Source organism: Martes martes (assembly GCF_963455335.1).
Source record: "Martes martes genome assembly, chromosome: 14".
In the NCBI taxonomy this organism is placed as follows: domain Eukaryota; kingdom Metazoa; phylum Chordata; class Mammalia; order Carnivora; family Mustelidae; genus Martes; species Martes martes.
In genome coordinates, this window is record NC_137902.1 from 26466745 (window position 1) to 26490611 (window position 23867).

The 23867-nt window shown below is 39.6% G+C and overlaps 1 protein-coding gene across 3 annotated transcripts in view; it reads left to right on the forward strand.

The window, feature by feature from the left end:
* ARMH3 (armadillo like helical domain containing 3) overlaps positions 1 to 23867 on the forward strand; it is a 174758-nt gene that overhangs the window by 84218 nt on the left and 66673 nt on the right. For all 3 annotated transcript variants that reach the window (XM_080822780.1, XM_080822781.1, XM_080822779.1), the window contains one exon: positions 9199 to 9274. In XM_080822780.1, the coding sequence (XP_080678906.1) occupies positions 9199 to 9274 (76 nt within the window). The remainder of the gene's footprint in view (positions 1 to 9198; positions 9275 to 23867) is intronic.

Below are 23867 nucleotides of genomic sequence, written 5' to 3' on the forward strand. Positions count from 1 at the left end.
TGCTTCCCCCTCTCTCTCTGCCTGCCTCTCTGCCTACTTGATCTCTCTGTCAAATAAATCTTAAAAAAAAAAAAATTAAAATTAAAAAAATCTCTAACTATAATTGTAAGTTTATCTATTTTTTTAGTTCTTTCACTTTTTGGTTTATATATTTTGTAGCTTTGCTGTCACGTGTGTACACATTTAGGATTATCGTATTTTGGTGAGTTAACCCTTTTATCCTTGTGTAATGTCCTACTTTATCTCTGGTAATACTCCTTTTCTGAAGCTGTTTGGTCTGATTTTAATACAGCCATTGTGGTTTTTCTCTTTTTCCCACTTTCTCAAAGATTTTATCTTTAATCTCTACACCCAATGTGGGGCTGAAACCCACAACCCTCATATCAAGATTTGCATCCTCTACTGACTGAGCCAGCCAGTTACCCCTGGTTTTTCTTTTTTGATTAGTGTTTATGTGTTTATCTTTTTCTATCTATAACTATTAACTTATCTATATTTTTATATTTAAAGAGGCTTTTTTTTTTTTTTTTTAAAGTAGGCTCCACGCTCATCATGGAGCCCAGTGCTGGGCTTGAACTCACGACTCTAAGATGAAGACCTGAACTGAGATCAAGATTCGTATGCTTAATTTAATGAGCCACCCAAGTGCCCCTAAAATGGCTGACTTGTACAGAGCTTGTAGTTAGGTCTTGTTTGTTATCCAGTGTCACAGTCTTTTTCTCTCATTCAATATTTAAACCATATGCATATACCATATACATATACGATCCATATATATATACCATATACATAAACATATAATATTCCAGTTGGCTTTGGCTATATTTCTTTGTGTATTTTTAGCAGGTCTAGGGTTACATTATACATTATACCTTTCCTAGGCTACTTACAGTTAGTGTTGTATCACTTCACTTTTTTTTTTAAAGTAGGATCAATGCCTATCGCCCATCATGCAGCCCAGTATGGGGCTTGAACTCATGACCCTGAGATCAAGACCTGAGCTGAGCTCAAGAGTCAGACGTTTAACTGACTGAGCCACCCAGGCACCCCTAGTGTTGTATCACTTCAATAAAATATAACAATTTTCTACTAGATAGTGTCCCATAATCACCAACCCCCACACTTACTTTGATGTTATAGTTGTATGTATTACATCTACATATATTGAAAACTCTACCAGACACTGCCATAATTTTTGCCTATGAATATGGACTTTAGAATATGGGCTATCATCCATAATCTAAAGAATTTTAGAAAAATTTTTTTATTTTTACCTAGATATTTTCTATTTCCATTGCTCTTTTTTTTTTTTTTCCATTGCTCTTTTTATTCCAGAAGATTCTAATTTCCTTCTAAAGAAATTTCCTTCTGGGTTGCCTGGGTGGCTCAGTTGGTTAAGCAGCTGCCTTCGGCTCGGGTCATGATCCCAGCTTCCTGGGATCGAGTCCCACATCGGGCTCCTTGCTCAGCGGTGAGCCTGCTTCTCCCTCTGCCTCTGCCTGCCACTCTGTCTGCCTGTGCTCTCTCTCTCTTACAAATAAATAAATAAAATCTTTAAAAAAAAGAAAGAAAGAAAGAAATTTCCTTCTAAAGAAATGCTCTAAAAGCATTTCTTTTAGAGTGGGACTTCTGGTGGTAAGCTTTAAAAATTTTCCTTCATTTCTCAGGTATTTTTGCTGGATTTAGAATTTTGAGTTGATAGGTTCTTATCTTTAAGTATTTTTTTAAGGTTTTATTTATTTATTTGACAGAGAGAGGAGACACAGCAAGAGAGTGAACAGAAGCAGGTCATGATCTTGGGTTTGTGGGATGGAGCCCCACGTGGGGCTCCTCGATCAGCATGGAGTCTGCTTCAGATTCTTTCTCCCTCCCTCTCTGCCCCTCCCTGCTCTCTCTCTCTCTCCCCCTCTCAAACAAACAAACAAATAAACACACACACACACACACACACACACACCCCACCAAATACCCATTTGGTTCCTAAAGCTTTTGCTTTGCTGCTCGTATCTCTGTTCCATATTTGCTTAGCTCAGGCATAAGCCTGAGAATTGTGCAACTATTATATACAGAATTATACAGAATTAGGGGAACACTTTCTCCTGATTTGTCCAGGATTCTCTCTATGTTCTCTGACCAGCAGAAGCCCCTTTTCCTGGTTTCTGTCTACAGAAAGGTGAGGTTTCTATTGAAGTTTTAGTCATCTATCCAGCTTTTCCCCTGTATATCCCTGTGAAAGCTTGAAAGAAAAATAGGAGAAAAGGCAACTCGAAACTCCTTTTGTGGGTGTTTCTCCAAGTTTTTACTCCCTTCTATAATATGTGTGCTTATGCTCAATTTTAGAGCCTCCAGGTAGTTACTTTTTATATTTAATAAAGGATTTTTAGCTATAATCAGAGAAAGGCTGTAGTGGGTTTTACTCTGCCATGCTAGAAGTGGCACTGCACCTTCATCCCCCTCCCCAGTTTTATTGAGAAATAATTGGCTCACGTCACTATGATGTTTAAGGCATACAGAATGATGGTTTAATTTACATATATAGCGAAGAGGTCCAGCTCACATCCATCTTTTCAAATAGATACAGTAAAAGGAAAAAAGGAAGAAAGGAAAAAATTTTTTCTCCTTGTGATGAGAACTCTTAGGATTTTACTCTCTTTAATAGCTTTCCTGTATATTATACAGTGGTGTTAGCTATATTCTCCTATTGTACGTTACATTCCTTATTTTTTTTTTAAAGATTTTATTGATTTATTTGTCAGAGAGAGAGAGAGCGCGCACACAAGCAGGCAGAGTGGCAGGCAGAGGCGGAGAGAGAAGCAGGCTCCCCATGGAGCAAGAAGCCCGATGTGGGACATGATCCCAGGACTCTGGGATCATGACCTGAGCTGAAGGCAGTGGCTTAACCGACTGAGCCGCCCAGGTGTCCCTATATCCCTTATTTATCTTCTTTATCCTGTAACTGGAAGTTTGCATCTTTTGACTACCTTCTTCCAATTCCCCCTCTCCCTACCCTCCGTCTCTGGTAGCCACAAGACTGATCTCTTTTTTTATGGGTTTGGTTTTGTTTTGTTTTGTTTTTATTTTTTTATTTTATTTTTTTAAAGATTTTATTTATCTATTTGTCAGAGAGAGAGGGGGAGAACACAAGCAGGCAGAGGCAGAGAGAGAAGCAGGCTCCCCGCTGAGCAAAGAGCCTGACGCGGGACTCGATCCCAGGACCCTGGGATCACGACCAGAGCCGAAGGCAGCGGCTCAACCAACTGAGCCACCCAGGCGTCCCGGTTTTGTTTTGCTTTTAAGATTACATGTATAAGTAAGATCGTACAGTATTTGTCTTTCTGTGTCACTTATTTCACTTAGAATAAAGTCTTTAGGGTCCATCCATATTGTCACAAATAGTAGGGTTTCCTTGTGTTTTATAGCTGAATAATACTCCATTGTGTGTGTGTGTGTGTGTGTGTGTGTGTGTGTGTGTGTGTATACCACAACTTCTTTATGCATTCATCCATTGATAGCCACTTAGGTTGTTTTTAAGTCTTGGCTATTATGAATGATACTGCTGTGAACGTGGGGTTGCACATATCTTTTCAAATTAGTGTTTTGGTTTTCTTTGGATAAATACCCAGAAGTGGAATTGCTAGATCATATGGTAGTTTTTATTTTTAATTTTTAAAGTATCCCTCATACTATTTTCCATGGTGGCTGTGTTTACATTCCTACCAACAGTGCATGAGGGTTCCCTTTTCTCCACATGCTGTCCTTGCCAATGCTTGTTATTTCTTGTCTTTTTGTTACTAGCCATTCTGACAGGTGAGGTGATATCTCATTGTGGTTTTGATTTGCTTTTCCCTGATGAGTCATGGTGTTGAGCATCTTTTCACATGTCTATTAGCCATCTATATGTCTTCTTTGAAAAAATGTCTTTTGAAGTCTTCTTGTTATTTAATTAGATTGTTTGTTTTTTTGGTGTTGCGTTGTAGGAGTTCTTTATGTATTTTGGATATTAACCCCTTAACAGATATATAATTTGCAAATGTCTTCTCCAATTCAGTAGGTTTGTTTTGTTGATGTTTTCCTTCGTTCTCTATGCAGAAGCTTTTTATTTTGATGTAATCCCAATTGTTTCTTTTTCCTTTTTCCCCTTTGCCTGAGGAGACAGATCCAAAAAAAATATTGCTAAGATTGATGTCCCAGAGTCTACTGCCTGTATTTTCTTTTAGGAGTTTTATGGTTTCAGGTTTTACATTTAGGTCTTCAGTCCATTTTAAGTTTATTGTATATGGTGTAAGGAAGTGGTCCAGTTTCTGTTTTTTGCATATAGCTGTCCAGTTTTCCCAACACCATTTATTGAAGAGACTGTCTCTTCTCCATTTTATATTCTTCACTCCTTTGCCATAGATGAATATATGTGAGTTTACTTCTGGATTCTCTACTCTATTTCATTGATCTGTGTATCTGTTTTTGTGCTACTGCCATGCTATTTTGATTATTGAGGCCTTGTAGTATAGTTTGAAATCTGGTGGCATGATACTTCCAGGTTTGTTCTTCTTTCTCAAGATTACTTTGGCTATTCAGGGTCTTTTATGGTTCCATACAAATTTTATGATTATTTGCTCTATTTCTGAAAAATGCTAGTGGTATTTGTATAGGGATTGAACTGAATCTGATTAAGATTATTAATTCTTCCAATCCATGATCATGGTATATCTTTCCATCTATTTTTTTTTTAAGATTTTATTTATTTATTTGACAGAGATCACAAGTAGGCAGAGAGGCAGGCAGAGAGAGAGGGGGAAACAGGCTCCCCACTGAGCAGAGTGCCTGATGCGGTGCTCAATCCCAGGATCCTGAGATAATGACCTGAGTCGAAGGCAGAGGCTTTAACCCACTGAGCCACCCAGGCGCCCCTCTTTCCATCTATTTATGTCATCTTCAATTTCTTTCACCAGTGTCTTATAGTTCTCAAAGTACAGGTCTTTCACCTCTTAAGTTAAATTTATTCCTAGGTATTTTATTGTTTTTGATACTATTGTAAATAGGATTGTTTTCTTAATTTCTCTTTCTGGTCATTGGTTATTAGTGAATGGAAACACGGTGATTTCTGTGTATTAATTTTGTATCTTGCTACTTCACTGAATTTATTTCTTTTTTAAGATTTTATTTAGTAGACAGCATGCAGGTTGGGGGGAGGGGTAGAGGGAGAAGCAGATTCCCTGCCAAGCGGGGAGCCCAATGTGGGGCTCCATCCCAGAACCCTGAAATCATGACCTGAGCTGAAGGCTGACACTTAACCGACGAAGCCACCCAGGCTCCCTTTACTGAATTCATTTATTAGCTCTAATTAGAAGTTTTTTGGTGAAGTTGTTAGTATTTCTCTATATAGTATCATGTCATATGCAGATAGTGACAACTTCTTTCTTCCAAATTTGGATGCTTCTTATGTATTTTTTAATATGCTTTTAATCTCATTAATCTTAATTCATTTTATCCAGTGTAGTGTGCATTTCAGGTTTTTTCTTCCCTAGAAGTTCTGTTTGGACTTCTTTGTAATGTGTCCGTTTCTTTCCTCATTGTATTTGTATTTTCCTCAATCTTCCTGAGAATATGGAGCATATTTACAGTAGTTGTTTTAATGTCCTTTTTTGGTAATTCTGCTAATTTTCTTTCATGTTTAGATCTGTTTCTATTGACTGGTTTTTCTCTTGCCTATTTGGTCATATTTTCTGCTTTGAATGTCTAGTAATTTTTAAATTAGATTTTGGACATTGTGATTTTAATATTGTGAGTGCTCGATTTTGTTATTTTATATATGTTAAACTTTGTTCTAGAATGTGGTTATGTTATTTGGAAATCAGCTTTATCCTTTCAGGTTTGCATTTAAGGGTTGTCAGGGGAGGTTGAGAGCAATCTTTAATGTAGGCTAATTTGGCCCCATTGCTAACATAGTACCCATCTGCAGACTTTGTCTGAAAACCAGTGTATGAGTAAGTCTTTGTACACTTGCTGGGGGAAAAACAAATTATTTTATTTGTGGAGCCCTCTGTGAACTTAATTTCTTTTCCTTTCCAATAGATCTTTGTTTCCAGCTCTGAGTATTTTCCTCTTCGATCTATATATGCAGATCAGTATTCAAAAAAAGATGTAAGATGACCCTTCTGTAGACCTCCAGAGTTCTTTGTCAAACTCCTTCTTCTGCAGTACTCTGCCTCACAAATTCTAGGTACCTTGGCCTCTCCAAGTGTTTGTTGATCTCTATGTTTTTGGCTTGGCAAGACTTCTCTATTCTATATAGGTTCTTCCTCCTGCCCCACAGGCTAGAAACTTCTCTATGCAGTAAGCTGGGGTAATCGTAGGGCTCACCTTGTTTTTTTTCTTCAGGGATCACAGTTGAATATGCCTGTAGTCCAATGTCTGGTAGTTGTTGTTTCATCTGTTTTGTCCAGTCACTTAAGGTAGAAGGGTAAATTATGTTTTGTTCTTCTGTCTTGGCTAGAGGAGGAAGGCTCACTGAAACACTTTTGATAAAGGCACACATTTAATATTCTGATGACATTAATTTGGTGCAGTTAAGTCCGTTGAGTAGGAAGACTTCCAAAGGAGCTGCCCTGAACCATAAATGATACCATATTTTGAAGTGTTTTTTTTATTAAAAAGAAAGATAATTATAAATACTAAAGAAAAAGAAAAATCAAAATGGAAAAGATAAAAAAAATTTGTAATCTTTATAGTGCTGTGATTGTTTTCATTGTTGTATATTAGCCTACACGTATGCATAGTTTTACATAGTTGTAATCATGTTATCCTTCTATTTTGTGTTTTTTAAAACATGTGTCATAAAATATTCTTCTTTTTTTGTAATTTTCTTAAATCTTTCTGTGTCTTTTTTTGTACAGTGTGGGCTTAGTTTATTTAACCATTCTTTTCATGGAAATTATGGTTGTTTCCAGTTTTTACTATTACTTACGTCTCTTTTTAAAATGGCTGTGTACTATGTTATTTTTGTGAACCATAATTTACTACATAAAAGATTACCTTAGCTTGAGGCTTTTAGGGCATTTTGAAATAATTTTGTGTTTAAATTTGGTAACAGAAAAGAATGTAAAAGCCTATGGCATTTCCAAAGGAAATGCAGTGATGAGGTCATCTGGTTCTTGTTCACTAAGGAACAGAGCTGACAGAATGTTACAGAGAAATAATCCATGGACAGAGTTAAATATCTCACTGAAATAAGGAAAGGAAAATTCAACTCAATTCCATCAATGTTTTGGTCCCCACCCTCAGAGAATTTATGATCTTGTGGAGGATCTAGTGAAACACATCTAAGGAGTTTCACAGTTGAGTTGGAAAAGATATGTCTGACCTGCTGAAACAATTGTGTTCATTACATGATTGAATTTGCACATACACTGGATAAAACCGGATTTCAGACTGAAGAGCTTTAACTTGGAACTATACCAACTTCCCCTGCACTAAATCTTGTAAATTAGAAAGGCAGTGTTCTGATACTATGTTTTATTAAGGCTCCCCTACTCTCTTTCATAAAATTACATGAATTTATAAAAATGAGGTATTGCTAGAAGTGATGCAGAGCAGCCAGGTGAGTTTTCTTTTCCCTGTTGCAGCCATAGGCCTTCCCTCAGATTTAGCTGCTGCTGTTTCTTTCCTGGCTGGAATACTGGTCAGGAGTAGGTAGTGATGGTTCTCAGGTATAAAATTCCTAAGCAAATTGGTTATACGTTTCTTAATTTCTTAACGTAATGTTGTTAGGCTCTACTTTTCCTTCCTCTGGGAAAGTCTCAGATATATTCATTCATTTGTTTAGGAGGCCATGTATTTAAATACTAATAGCTAATATACGACATTTACTGTGTGCCAGGCACTGATCTAAGGGTTTATATGTATTAACTTACTTCATTTTCATAAGAATCCTTTCATGTAAGTATTGCTGTTACTGTCGTAGTAAATGGCAGGTGCAGGAATTGGACTCTGACAGTTGGCTTCAGGGTTCATACTCATAACCATTTACTCTAAGTACATGCTCTAGAGTCATACCCTCGGGTTCGAATTCTGGCTCAGTTACTTACAACTGTTTGGATGACTTAGATCAATTATTTGTCTCCTTTGAGTCTGTTTCCTCATCTCTCTGCTATCTTTTATATAACCTAACTTTGTTCACTTCTTGGCACATAGTAAACTTGGCTCTTATTAAGTATTCTTTCATTAAAAACATAAACTTGGAGTGCCTACCATGTGCTTGCTCTTCCAAGGAGCAGTTGTGCTGGTTTGTCTCTTTTCTGAAATGGTATCAATACTGTAATGTATGGTCCTGAAGCTCTTAGCTGACTGAGGTTGTTCTGTCTTTCCATCTTCCTTCCTTTTACTGGTGAGCGTGGAAAAGAGATAGAACTTGGTCAGAAAAGAGAAGGCTCTTCCTCTTGATTCATGTTGCAGGTCACACAGTTAAGTTATAGTAGCTAAAGCAGGTTATTCCTTGACTGAAACATGACTGTCCTCTATCTGACAAAATAATGTGTCCTGTTTGACCCAGCTGAAACCTTTAGGAGAAAGGTAAGTATGGAGCAGGAGGGGATACTTACTCAAACCAGCCACTTCCACTAAATCAGCCATTAGAGGTGATTTAATGATAAATGTGGCTGCCAGGTTAATCTTGCCTTACCGCCTCAATGTAGATTTTAAATGAATGTAAAAACTAAGCATGGAAATCTGTTAGTAGGGAGTGTATGGAGGGGAACCCAAGGCAGAGGAGTATTTTGATAGAAAGTGAAAAAAAGCTAGAGAATGGGGCGCCTGGGTGGCTCAGTGGGTGAAGGCCTCTGCCTTCAGCTCAGGTCATGATCCTAGGGTCCTGGGATCCAGCCCCGCGTCGGACTCTCCGCTCAGCGGGGAGCCTGCTTCCCTTCCTCTCTCTCTGCCTGCCTCTCTGACTACTTGTGATCTCTGTCTGTCAAATAAATAGATAAAATCTTAAAAAAAAAAAAAAAAGGCTAGAGAAAAAAAATCCTGGTGAAGGTAGTTGAGAATAAGCCCTTATATTTTTCTCTAAGATGAGGAAGTTTTAAATGGAATGTTGTTGTAGGCTCTGGTTATTCTAATAAAGCTATTCTGAGATGTGTCTTTATTCCTCATTTTTGTGTTTTATACTGGGGGTCTAACAGATCTTTTTTCTTTTCTTCCTTACAGTCCTGAGGCTTTCTACCAATGCAGGCCAGTGGAAAGAAGCAGCTAGCAAGGTGACCCATGCCTTGGTTAATATCAGGTAAGGAATGAGAACTTACCTCTTTCAGCATTCCTTGGCTCATCCTGAGGTTTATTGTACCTTGCTGAGTGGAGTGTGTTGAACACCACTGCTATTTTAAGCCCTGATGTCTGTAGGAGTGGAAGAAATGTCGTACTTGATCAAGAAAAGCAGGAGTGCATGAGACTTTCATATTGTCATATTGAAATAGCTCACAGTGCTGTTCTGTGAATTTTCGTACCAAGACATGGTTGCAAGCCCTTTTCAGGCATCTTTGTTGCCAAAGTGTTTTCTGTGTATAGGCCATCTGAAAGCTTATCTTTGAAAATTTTTTTTTCTGCCATTCTCTGTGAGTTCAGGGAATGATTCATGGGGATCTGGAACTTTGACGTTTTGCTTTACATGGCTCTATTTGTGGTAAACAGAGGCAAATGGAGCTCATGGGGCTAAGTTATTTTAGGTTCCTTATGAAACAGCAAAGCAATTACGGAGTGCTATATGTATTGGATAAAATTAAGTCAGACATGGAGTTTGGCTTAGGGTCTTGAGGAAATACCACACACCCACAGGAGTGAGCTGTTCGTAAATGGAGAGAATGTGCTTTCAGTATCATGAAATACCAAGCTGAATTTCCTTACATTCCTCGTTCCCTTCGTGCCTATCATTTCCCATTTTCTCAACACTTATTAAATTGTTCTTGCAAACAATTGAAAAATTAACGCTTGAGTAGAAGAGGCAAACCCAACAGATGGGGAGACTTGATTTAGCTCCAGATGTAAGCCTTGCCAGACATTCCCCGTGATGGTAATGCACATCTACAACTTGGTATAGATTCTGATGTGTGACAGGTCTGGGATTTAGTGTTTATTTACATATCTTTCTTTTTTTTTTTTTTTTTTAATTTTTTTTAAAGATTTTATTTATTTATTTGACAGACAGAGATCACAAGTAGGCCGAGAGGCAGGCAGAGAGAGAGGAGGAAGCAGGCTCCCTGCTGAGCAGAGAGCCCGATGCGGGGCTTGATCCCAGGACCCTGGGATCATGACCTGAGCCGAAGGCAGAGGCTTTAACCCACTGAGCCACCCAGGCGCCCCTACATATCTTTCTTTTTTGTTTATTTTTTCTTTCTCTCTCTCTCTCTTTTTTTGGGGGTGGGGGGGAAGTAAAATGTCCTGTAGTGATTTACAGTGGCATTTGGCACGTCTGGGAACAAAAGGAGAGAAGTGTGAAATGTGTTTGTTGGGAGAGCTGGAATGAGAGGGCCTAGGGGTGAGATGTGCTAACAAGACTGCACTGAAGGTTAATCTGCCTTACCTGACCCCAGAGACATTTTGCTGCAAACATAGCTTTATAAATCTCACAAATGTATATCTGTACCTAGCAAATAAACCAGATACTGTAGTAAGGCCTTATGATAAATGTGATTTTCTATAAAAATCAGGGATTACAAACTGCCTTCTCCCAAATATCCCTTTGTGACCCAAGGGCTGTATGACAAATGTGGGTGTTTTAAAGAAGCTCCAGATTCTGGGCTAGAGTTTGAAGTTCATATGGGTATAATTTATGTTGTGTTTATTTATTCATGTATTTACTTAGGCTTTCCAGGCAGCTCCTTTTCATCTGGGACCTGTTTCCTTGATCATATTCCTTTATGCTTGCTTTATCTCCTACTTTGTTGCTTTCCCTTTTGGTGGCTTCTGACTTGGCTGCTGTCCTTATTCTTCCCAAGGGCCGTCAAACAGTTGATTTAAACATTTGGCCTATGCTTTTTGTGAATAGCCCAGAAAGGACTGGGCTGAACTTTGAGTGGATGCCTATAACTATGACCTCTTTCTTCTCTTTGCAAGTCTCCATCAGGCCTCTACCTTCATTTTCATTCCTCACATTTCTTTGATGAACTTGCTGCAGGGAATAATTAGTTCATCTTCACTGTCACTAATGAATTAGACTTGAAGTATATGTCAAAAGTATCAAAGGGCGCCTGGGTGGCTCAGTTCGTTAAGTAACTGCCTTCGGCTCAGGTCATGATCCTGGAGTCCCTGGATCGAGTCCCACATTGGGCTCCCAGCTCCACAGGGAGTCTGCTTCTCCCTCTGACTTTCTCCCCTCTTATGCTTTCTCTCACTCTCTCTCAAATACATAAAATCTTTTTTTTTAAAAATGTATCAAAGATCCAGTCAGTTTTCTCAAGACATTACAGGAAAATGTGTTTGTCACTTACCACACTAAGGCCAGATCAGGGCAAAATAGTGGTAATGCTAAGCCAGCTAAAGATTACTTTTCTTTCTTTCTTTATCTTTCTCTTTCTTTCTTCCTTCCTTGCTTTCTTCCTTCTTTCTTTCTTTTTTTTTTTTAAGATTTTACTATTTATTTGACACAGAGAGACAAAGCAAGAGAGGGAACACAAGCTGGGAGGGGGTAGTGGGAGAGGGAGAAGCAGGCTTCCCTCTGAGCAGGGAGCCCGATGAGGGGCTTGATCCCAGGACCTGAGCCGAAGGCAGACACTTAATGACTGAGTCACCCAGGCGCCCCCTTTTTTTCCTTTCTGACACTTATTTTCCCTTAATAAGTGCTAAGTTTTGTGCTCTTTTATATACCATCTTCTTCAGTATTCAAACTCCATAGAGTATATCGTAAGCTTTTAAAAAAATACTTTTTACCAATGAGGAAACAGAGTCTTAAAGATATTGTGAATTGCAGGAAATCCCACAGTTGTTGTCTGGCAAACCATAACACATACCCTCCCCAGTGTCTGTTTTTAAGTAATCTCTGCACTCAACTTAGGGCTCAAACTCCCAACCCTAAGATCAAGAGCCACATGCTCTACTGACTAATCCAGCCAGACACCTGGACTGAGCCAGCCCAGCACCCCAGGGCTCCTTCTTCCATATCATAATGGCTCCCATTGAGTTGCATCAGAGGCTACCATGGAGGTAAACAGAACACTCAGCATGATGTACTGAAAGGAGCATGGAAATTTTAGTTAGAGAAGCTGGATTTAAAGTTTTTGTCTCTGGGGCGCCTGGGTGGCTCAGTGGGTTAAAGCCTCTGCCTTTGGCTCTGGTCATGATCCCAGGGTCCTGGGATCGAGCCCCGCATTAGGCTCTCTGCTCAGCAGGGAGCCTGCTTCCCCCTCTCTGCCTGCCTCTCTGCCTACTTGTGATCTCTGTCAAATAAATAAATAAAATCTTTTAAAAAAATTTTTTTGTCTCTACCACTTAATGTGTGACCTTGAGCAAGTTATTTAGCTTCTATGGACCTCTTTCCACTATCTATAAAATGAAGATCATGATGATTATCAATTCCTTCATGGGGAAATAGTTGTGAGAATTATATAACATATGTGATGGGACTTAGTTAACTATAAAATACTGGCCTGAAGCATAATGTATTTAAGAATCATCCCTGTTGTAGTATGAGTCAGAATTTCCTTCCTTTTAAAGGCTGATTAATATCCCATTGTATGTATATGCCATGTTTTTTTAATCCATTCTTCCATTGATGAAATCCCAAGAGGGTTGCTACCACCTTTTGGTCATTGTGTTTTGGTTATTTGTACGTGAGTGTACAAATATCTGTCCAGTCCCTGCTTTCACTTCTCTTGGACATATACCTAGAAGTGGAATTGGTGCATCATATGACAACTCTGTTTGGTTTTTTTGAATGATTGCCATATTGTATGTAGGATTAGCATTTGAGCCTTCCTTAGAATGTTTCCTAAGTATGTCTTCATTTGTTCCTTCTATGAAAGTTAAGATGTTATCCTTAACCTTGAAAGATGTTTTGCTTTAGGTAGATTTTGATGCTTTGAACGAGGGTGGTACAGGGAGTTTCTTTTCTCAAAGTTAGTATTCTCTTAGCTGAGGGTGAAAATGTGGTATGCCCAAGTCTGCATTCCACTCCAGCGGTAATGAGTGCTGCCTTATGCTCCTTCAGTTTTTTTCTAAGAGCTCGTGTTGTGCATCCATGACACTCTTAACTTTGGGTGATTTAGAAAACAAGAAACTGTCAGAAAATTGGACCCATGGGTCTCCCAGGGATACTATGGGATGTTTAACTATTGGCCACCAAGCTTATTAATAAGGATAAAGTATACAAAGACTTCGAAGTAAAACTGTGATAGTGTGCAACACTTCCTTCTGTTGTTACAGAGATTATCAGTGCTGATCTCACAGCTGGAAAAGATTCTAAGGCAGAGTAAATGAACTCTTAGCCACCTCTCCTATAGTATGTTCTTTGATAACCCTGGAAAATGTTTGGGTTGCATGTGAAATTATCAGACATCTAACAGCAGAGAGGGCCTCAAGCTGGTTTGTTGGTTGATGACAGCTACAAGTTAAGTCTTTGGAATCTTCTGGGATGCAATATATCTAATGGCAGCCCTAACATAGTATCTTACCAGCAGGTGAAAGGCAGCAGAAAGGCTGCAGACTTTAATGTTCTTTGGAGTTTAGATTGTGACAGTGAAAATTCAAAGTGCTTCCACATGCTTGGAGGCCTAAATTTGCTCAAGTGTCAGTCTGTTTGCTTTTCACTTGTCTTTCGTGGCTTAGTCATGCCAGTTCTTTAATTGTCAGAGTTATTTGTGTTTAAACAATTTGTCTCTCTCTTCCTGTTTGATCCTTCAGAGAGATTCTTAAAAATGCAGCTGCTTAGAAGCTGCTGGTTTTTAAATTGAAGTATAGTTGACATACAGTGTTGTATCAGTTTCAGGTGCACAGCATAGCAACTCAACAATTCTATCCATAGTGCAGTGCTCACCATGATAAGTGTAGTTACCATCTCTCACCATACATAGTTATTTCAGTATTATTGATTATATTCCCTATGCTGTACTTTTAATCTTTGCTTTTATTTTGTAACTGAACAATTTGTATTTGTACCTCTTAAACTGCTTCACCTATAACATCCATCCCCCTACCCACACCCACCTGGCAACCACCAGTTTGTTCTCTGTATTTATGAGTCTGTTTTTGTTTATTTGCTTATTTGTTTTGGTTTTTAGATTTCATATGTAAGTGAAATCATAGTATTTGTCTTTTTCTGTCTGACATTATTTCACTTAGCATAATACCCTCTAAGTTCATCTATGTTGTTGTCAGTGGCAAGATCTCAGTCTTTTTTAATGGCTGAGTAATATTCCATTGTATGTGAATATATATGTATATATACCACAAATTTATTTGTTTATCTCTTGATGGACACTTGGGTTGCCTTCATATCTTGGCCAATGTAAATAATACTGCAGTAAACATAGGGGCTTGAATGTTTTTCCAAATTAGTGTTTTTGAGAAACTATTTCTTTTTAAGTAGCCTTCATGCCTAACGTGGGGCTTGAACTCACAACCCTGAGATGAATGTACTGACTGAGCTAGCCAGGTGCCCTGAAACTGCTATTTTTATTGAAACACCTGATGTCATTAATGTTCAGGGCCCTGTGTTTGTTCCTTCCCATAGGTGAGTTGTTCCTTTGTTTTGCCACAAGAAAAATAAAACATTACTTTAAAATTCTACTTTGTATAATTGTTACTTCAGCTGCCTTCACAGATCAGCTGGTCCTGTAAGGGCCTATTTAGCCAGAGCAGCTCCATCTGGTTAAACAGTGATTTTGTTGTTTATGCAATAAAACTTAAACTGTCCCTCCCCTCCCCACTCAGGGATCTTACTTAAAAAGCAAGCCCGGGAAACCAGTCCCAGGTAACAAAGCCTAAATACAAGGGCGGGTCAGGCCAGGTGCAGACATCCAATCAGTGGGGCGCCGGTACTGTCCCCTAGCTACCAAAGAGTGTGGGTCTCGCCTTTTGGGCTCCAGTTCTGACCAAGGTGATAGGCTAGTTCAAATATCTACTAGGGTAAATTATAATTCAATTGGCCACCCGTGTATGACCTAGCATGACTGTGCAGCTTTCTCTGTGTGTTACAATCTCATTGGCCACCTGCGTGTGGCCAGGCCCAACCACATGGCTTTTGCTCTATAAAAGTTAGTCTGAGTGAAATAAGTCAAACAGAGAAAGTCAAGTATCATATGGTTTCACTTATTGGTGGAGCATAACAAATAATATAGAGGACAAGGGTAGATGGAGAGGAGAAGGGAGTTGAGGGAAATTGGAAGGGGAGGTGAACCATGAGAGACTATGGACTCTGAAAAACAACCTGAGGGTTTTGAAGGGGCGGGGTGGGAGGGTGGGGGAACCAGGTGGTGGGTATTAGGGAGGGCACAGATTGCATGGAGCACTGGGTGTGGTGAAAAAACAATGAATACTGTTACGCTGAAAATAAATAAAAAATTTAATTAAAAAAAAAAAAAAAAGTTAGTCTGTAAGGCAGGGAGGCGTTGCCCCTTTTAAGAGACCGCCCCGACCGGTCGGTTTGATTCTCAATGCTTGGCGCGAAATAAAGCTTTGCTTGACCTTCACTTTCTATCAGTCTCGCTCCTTTGATCACGGACCTATCATTGGGGGACCTTTCAGTCCACAAAGGAAAAATACTCTGAGGGGCCAAATGCAGGACTGGAAGGAAAGCACTTGGGAAGTTTTGCTTGGAGACTTCTATGCTAAATATTTCCTGCCACCACTTAGCAGGTTACCCTAGCGAGATCCTGTACTTTAGGAAGATGTCTGCTGACTATTAACCTAATTAGTCAAAAGAGAAAAAGAAAAATGTTAGACTAAAATCTGACCTTCTTCTAACCAAACAACTTTCAAGGTAAGTAATTTGAAGCCCTTAATGAATCTACTGAAGTTAACATCTTAATGCTTTTCACTTAATTAGCATTTTATTAGCACCAAGTTCACAATCCTATTCTCTGGTTGCTCACAGAAATAGTGGCTGAATCACTGCAAATAGGTTTTTTCCTGATCTGTAATTTTCTTAAGGTGGATAAAGTTTTAACTCTGTAATTAATATATTAAATTTTTCCTGTATTAGGAATGCACTAAAGTTTAGTTTTTCTTTGGCAATGCCTTTTTATCCATTAGGCCTCCAAGGGTTGACAAGAGTGACTTTTTAGATATTGCTGTGGTTAGTGACAAGCTTGGGGTTTGGAATGAGGTTTTTTAGTGCATTTCTTTGTAAGTGTCTTAATTGTTCACCTTGTAAGTTTGCCTCTTGTCCCTCTCTTTGCTCCATGATCTCTTTGTTTCAGTGCTCAAGTAGTCCTCCCCCACTTCCTGCTTATGTGCTTATGTAGCTGTTTTCCTTCATCCTAAAAAATATTCCCTCAAAAAAAAGGAGGGGGAGGAGGGGGAGGAGGAAAGCTTTAAATGTACACTCTGCTAGGGAGGCTGGGGAACAAGAATAGCTCTCAGCAGCCTCTGATAGGGGAGTTCATTGAGCATAGCACCCTTTGGAGCAGGCTGCATATAGAATTCTGAATGTCATGGAGAAAAAGCCCTCAGGCGGTAATCAGGGAGCGCACATTCACTGTTGATGGTTGCAATTAGGGTTGGAAAGGGAATGTGAGGTCTCAGCTAGGCAGAGTCCATCCAAATCCGCTTGCCCATGAACCTGTTTAGGCTACAGAATTTGCCTTTGAGTCACAGTTCTTTTATCAGAATGGATACTGGTGAGTTGAGAGGAGGAACAGTTTGACACCAGGCACTTTAGCTGAAGGATGCAATGTAGTATAGTGAAAAGTAAATATGGACCAACACAGTCAAATGACAGGAGCAGAGGCATTGGGCTGATGACTCTTGAATAGCAAGAAGTACATGAAAATAAGCTTCTAAACCACTTGTCTGCTCAAAAGTGGCAGACAGGCAGGCTCAGATTATCCCCTGGGTTAGAATTTATCAGTAATGACCTTTCTTCTGTTAAGCAGACCCTGCTGATCTCCCATTACAGAGAATAAAAAGCATTATGCAGATTAAAACAACGCACCAAAATGAGGCTGGTATAATATCGTTTCCCCAGTGACTGGGAGCATTACATATTATTCTAATAGTTGCTGTTCTCTGATCTCTTAAGAGGACAGCTAGAAATAAAAAACCAAACACTGAATCCCATGTGGCTAATCATCTGTTTTCCCCTAACTTGGTTTATGCTGCAAAGTGAGGTTTTGCATTAGGTCATAGCTAGGTTTGGTGAACTACAGTACAGTAAAGAAGTCTTGGTTGAAGAGATCCAGATATTTGTAATGGAATAATAAGATTTTTAGTTGGGGCTGCTGTGATTTCAGGTGAGTGTGACTTTAGTTTTATATATTTCCCTTGGGGTCTTTTTCCGCTTTCCTTTTAAAATTTTTTTGATTTATCATCATCATTATTATTTTTTAAAGATTTATTTATTGGAGGGGCGCCTGGGTGGCTCAGTGGCTTAAGGCCTCTGCCTTTGGCTCAGGTCATGATCCCAGGGTCCTGGGATCGAGCCCTGCATCAGGCTGTCTGCTCAGCGGGGAGCCTGCTTCCCTTCCTCTCTCTCTGCCTGCCTCTCTGCCTACCTGTGATCTCTGTCTGTCAAATAAATAAATAAAATCTTAAAAAAAAAAAAAGATTTATTTATTGGAGAGAGAGAGCCCAAGAGAGTGTGGGAGGGGAAGGGACAGGAGAGGGAGAGAGAATCTAGAGCAGACTCCGTGCTGAGCATGGAGCCCAGTGCAGCGGCTGATCTCACAACCCTGGCACCCCCTCACTTTGCTTTTTTTAAAGAAAATTGCAAGAAAATATGCATAATATAAAATTTACTATTTTAACCATTTTTAAATCTACATTTCTATGACATTAAGTGCATCCATAGTGTTGTGCAGCCATCACCATGAGGCATCTTTTTCATATTCTTAACTGAAATGAAATAGTAACTCCTCGTTCCCTCCTCTTCTAGCCCCTGGCAGTTGCCATTCCACTTTCTGTGTTTGTGAGTTTGACTACTCTAGGAACATATTTATAAGAGGAATTAAACAATATTTGTCGTTCTGTGCCTGGCATATTTTACTTAGCATAATATCCTCAAGGTCCTTCCATGTTATATCATATATCATAATTTCCTTCTGTTGTTTTTTTAAGTGATCTCTGCACGCAGCATGGGACTTGAACTCACAGTCCCAAGATCAAGAGTCCCATGCTCCACTGACTGAGTCAGCCAGGCACCCCTTCTTCCCCCACTTTTTAAAAAAAGACTGAATAATATTCCATTGTATGTATACCACATTTATCATTTATCCAGTGATGGACCCTTGCATTGCTTCCACTTTTTGGCTATTATAAACAATGCTTCTATGAACATGGGTGTACAAATCTTTTGAGAACCTGCTTTTTCTTTTTTTGGGTATATACCCAGAAGTGGAATTGCTGAATCATATGGTCATTTTCTTTTTAATTTTGGGGGGAAATCACCGTACCCTTTTCCATATCAGCTGTACCATTTTGCATTCCCACCAGTGTTGTGCAAGGATTCCAGTTTCCATTACCCTGGCTAATACTCGTTATTTTCTATTTTTTGGTAATAGCTATCCTAATGAGTATGAAGTGGTATTGAATTGCAGTTTTGACTTGCATTTCCATAATGACTAGTGGTATGGTTATCTTTTTCATGTGTTTATTGGTTATTTGTCTATTCCTATCCTTTGCCAGTTCTTAAAGTGGGTTGTTTGGCAGTTTTGTTGTTGAGTTCTAAGAATTTTTTATATATTCTGGATTTCAATCTCTTATGAAGTACATGGTTTGCAGATTTTTTTTTTCCTGTAGATTCCCTTTCATTCTGTTGATTGTGTCCTTTGATTCATAAAAGTTTTTAATTTTGATGAAGTCCAGCTTATCTGTTTTTTTCTTTCGTTGACTATGCTTTTGGTGTCATATCCAAGCAATCATTGCCAATTCAAGTCCTGCAGCTTTCTCATGTTTCCTTTGAAGAGTTTTATAGTTTTAGCTCTTACATTTAGGTCTTTGATACATTTTAAGGAAACTTTTATATATGGTGTAAGGTAAAGCTCCAAATTCACTTTTTTGCGTGTGTCTCTCCCAGCACCCACTCTGCTTTTTTGAGTTAACCACAGTTCTGATTTGTTAATTGAAATCAGACTGAATTAACTGTTGAGTATAGAATTTGAGACTCCACATTTTTTCTGTATGTCCCTGTTCAGTTTTGTTTTTTAGGTTTGTTCATTGCTCTGCTTATTTAAGATATGGCACAACGTAGTGGTTAAGAGCAGGGACTCTGGGGCATCTGGGTGGCTCAGTGGGTTAAGCCTCTGCCTTCAGCTCGGGTCATGATCTCAGGGTCCTGGGATCAAGCCCCGTGTCGGGCTCTCTGCTCAGCAGGGAGACTGCTTCCCCACCGCCGCCCCCGGCCTGCCTCTCTGCCTACTTGTGATCTCTGTCAAATAAATAAATAAAATATTAAAAAAAAAAAAAAAAAGAACAGGGACTCTATATAGAGTTTGGTTCTCTGAGTTTGAGTCTAAGCTCTACCACTTACTTTGGATACATTTTTAAACCACTCTTTGCTTTGAGTTTCCTCATGGAACATGGGTCATTGCTGAGATGATTAAATGACGATATATGTAAAGCACTTGGAATAGTACCTGGCACACAGTCAATACCTAGCACAGTCAGTGCTATGTAAGTGTTCATTATTATCATTTTTTTTTAATTGTTATTACTTTGCAAGTCTGGAGGTCTTACCAGCCTTGGTTCTGATGATCTGCATGGGACTTCATTCTAGAAAGCAGCTCCCTTCCATATCCAGCTTTATTCAGTTCCCTTGGCTCTAGGTGGACCTAGAAGGGACCAGAGATACAGAATGATATTATTTACAACCTGACATCAGAGACAACTGCTCGTTTGCTCCTACTGCTGTTGGTTTGTTTTCTTTCAGGATCAAGGTGGGTACTTTCCTATAAAATCTTATTTTTAATTCCTTCTCTGGCAGTTCTTCCTGGATTCTTAGCTTTGTGTAATTATACCTACAAAGGAACCAACATCCTAAAGTCACCAAGATAAATCCTCCTACTCCAACATCACATGATCTTCTCAATGTCCAGGACCAACCACAGCAGACCCTAATGAGTCATACAGTATTGAATCCTGTGCACAGGGAATGTTTTTGGCATACAAAATTCCTAGGAGTTTAAGGGCTTCCCCTTGGTTGGTTTGCCATGCTCCAGTGCCCAGTTTTTTTTTGTTTTGTTTTGTTTTGTTTTTAAGATTTTATTTATCAGATAGAGATCACAAGTAGGCAGACAGGCAGGCAGAGAGAGAGAGAGAGAGAGGAAGGGAAGCAGGCTCGCTGCTGAGCAGAGAGCCCGATGCGGGGCTCGATCCCAGGACCCTGAGATCATGACCCGAGCCGAAGGCAGAGGCTTTAACCCACTGAGCCACCCAGGCGCCCCCAGTGCCCAGTTTTTATTGTTGAATTATCTCTGCCTTCATTTCTGTCATGACATATCTTTTTTTCATTCCTTTACTTTTGACCTATTTGTACCTTTGAATCTAAAATGTGTCTTTGGTTGGGACGCCTGGGTGGCTCAGTTGGTTAAGCAGCTGCCTTCGGCTCAGGTCATGATCCCAGCGTCCTGGGATCGAGTCCCACATCGGGCTTCTTGCTCGGCAGGGAGCCTGCTTCTCCCTCTGACTCTGCCTGCCACTCTGTCTACTTGTGCTCACTCTCGCTCCTCTCTCTCTCTGACAAATAAATTTAAAAAAAAAATAATAATAATAAAATGTGTCTTTGGTGGATGGCATATGGTTGGATCTTGGTTACTTTATCTAGTCTGTTAATCTCTGCCTTTTGATTGGGTTATTTATTGCATTCACATTTAATGTTGTTATTGATATAACTGGACTTATGTCTGCCATTTCACTTTTAGTTTGTTATGTGTCTCATGTTTTTTGTGTTCCCCTGTACCTTATTAACTGCTTTCTTTTGCATTAAATGAATATTTTCCAATGTAGCACTTTGATTTCTTTAATGATTTTTTTTCACTATTTTTTTAGTTGTTTCATTAGAGGTTGCTGTAGGGTCTACCATATATATCTTATTAGAATTAGAAATTCTTTAGATTTGGGGTGCCTGGGTGGCTCAGTAGGTTAAAGCCTCTGTCTTCGGCTCAGGTCATGATCCCGGGGTCCTGGGATCGAACCCCACATCCAGCTCTCTGCTCAGCAGGGAGCCTGCTTCCTCTTCTCTCTCTCTCTGCCTGCCTCTCTGCCTGCTTGTGATCTCTGTTAAATAAATAAATAAAATCTTAAAAAAAACTCATAAAAAAAGAAATTGTTTAGATTTATACTAAATTCCAGTGAGATATAGAAATATCACTCTTATGTAGCTCTATCTAAACATACACATGCAACACTCACTATAGTAAACTTTATTTGCTAAAAAGCACACTAAAAAGGAGAATTTCATGTATTTCCTGAGAAGGTAAGGATGCATTAGAAACAGGATCCTAATTCTGTTCACTTTATCATCTCTGGAGCTAAGACTAGGTGAGAGTGGGGAAAAAGTCTGTATTTAGAGTTTAGATACATTTTGTTTGTGAGAGATTTTCTCACATGTAGGTGTTAAAGACAGCATTCTAGATCCTGCTCCATTCTTTGGTGAGCTACTAGCCTACAGCTCAAAATGTATAGAGAGCTCACTGGCTCTTGATGCTTCCATGTTGAACTTTTTAACAAAGAGTATGGTGCAAAAGTAGCAGCACTAATTGGTAAACACTTGTTTTGGAGGTATATAGCTTTGAGAGAAGGACACAGTACTTTGATGTGGAATGGATTAAGGAGTTGTTAGGTGTGTGCATTTATGTCTGGAGTCAGCGTTGGTTTGTGCAAAATATTCTTGTCCTGTGCCCTGTCTTTTGCATCTCATTTTCTCCCAGCAATGTAGGGTTTGCTGACTGTGGCCTATTTTTGTTGGCTCAGATAAGGGACTGTTTCTGGAGTGTGACTCCTAGGAGAAAAGAAGTCAGCCTTGAACTCAGCCCTTTATCCTGAATCAAGCTGTTGGGCTGTAAAATAGAAGTACCTGTTTAGTGGGTTCCAGGTATGCTCTGAGAGTGTCAGTTGAGGCCTCCCAGGTGTGGACCCTCACCTTTTGTAAAGGCTAGGGTTTTATAGGATTGTAATAGCCAGCTGGAGAAAAATTGTAATGGTGAGTTAGTTGGAAGAGATCTTATATATGTATCTGGTGACCTTTGAATGTTGTTTTAGAAAACGATCAGACAGGGGCACCTGGGTGGCTCAGTTGGTTGAGCGACTGCCTTCGGCTCAGGTCATGATCCCGGACTTCCAGGATCGAGTCCCGCATCGGGCTCCCAGCTCTTTGGGGAGTCTGCTTCTTCCTCTGATCTTCTCTCCCATGCTCTCTCTCACTCATTCTCTCTTAAATAAATAAATAAAATTAAAAAAAAAAAACAATCAGACAGTCTTTTTACTTGTTACTTACATTGATATTTTTCTCTTTCTTAATGAATTATGTCAAGTACTTATTTGACCATTTTGGAAGTGGTTTGGAGGGACTATATTCGGGACTGAGCCAGTGATACTAGAATAGCTGCTTCTTGTGACTAGAGGTAATTAAGAGTCCTGGGCCATGGGGCAGCTGGGTGGCTCAGCGAATTAAGCCTCTGCCTTTGGCTCAGGTCATGATCTCAGGGTCCTGGGATCGAGCCCTGCTTTGGGCTCTCTGCTTAGCAGGGAGCCTGCCCCCTCCCCCACCCCGGCCCCCGCCCCTGCCTGCGTCTCTACCTACTTGTGATCTCTGTTTGTCAAATAAATGGATAAAATCTTAAAAAAAAAAAAAAAAAGAGTCCTGGGCCTTGAGGTAAGTTGAAAGGGCTTGATTCTGAGCAGATGAAATTGCTGAGAGCACTGGAGAAGAAATATGTGATTGTCAGTTTCCTCCAGAATGTTCTAGCCCTTGGTCCCATGTGTGTGAGTGAATGACCCCCAAATTCTCTCCTTTTTAGGTTCTCAGTCTGACAACATTCTCTGCATTCATTCTGTTTCTCTAGTTGTGTATCTACACAGCAAAGGCCTTTGGTTGCAGTTGTCCCACTCATAGTTAATTGGATCTCATACCTATAATTTTGTGGTGTGGTAAATTAGGTTTTAAACTTAGCATTGACTTTTTTATGGGTATCTGAGATGAGCCATGTGATGTATGTCCTTTATTCTGCTAATCTTTTAGTCAGTAGATCTCACCCTATGCTTTTTTCAGTTTTTTAATAGGTAAGCATCAAAAACCTGAGAAGAGAGAGACTCAGAGAGAGAAAGAATGAGTGAGAGGAAGTGTGGTGTGTTTGTGTGAGATTGACTTGGGATCCTTTCTTTAGATGCCTCTGGTTTTGGGGTGCCTGAGTGGCTCAGTTGGCTAAGCGTCCGACTCTTGATTTTGGCTGAGGTAACGATCTCAGGACCCTGAGACTGAGCTTTGCATCAGGCTCCGTGCTCAGCACAAAGTCTGCTTTGTCCTTCTCCCTCTGCTCCTCCCCTTCTCTCAAATAAATAAACAAATAAAATCTTAAAAAAAAAAAAGCACCCTCTGGTTTTAGGAGCGTTTCTTTATTCTTTTGTTTCTGTTACTGCTTCCTTGTCTTTACAACTCTTTCTAAATGCTAGGAGTTGAGAACCAAAGGGGCAGTCAAGGTGACCTAGAATTGCTGCTTCTGTCTTAGTAGGTCAGG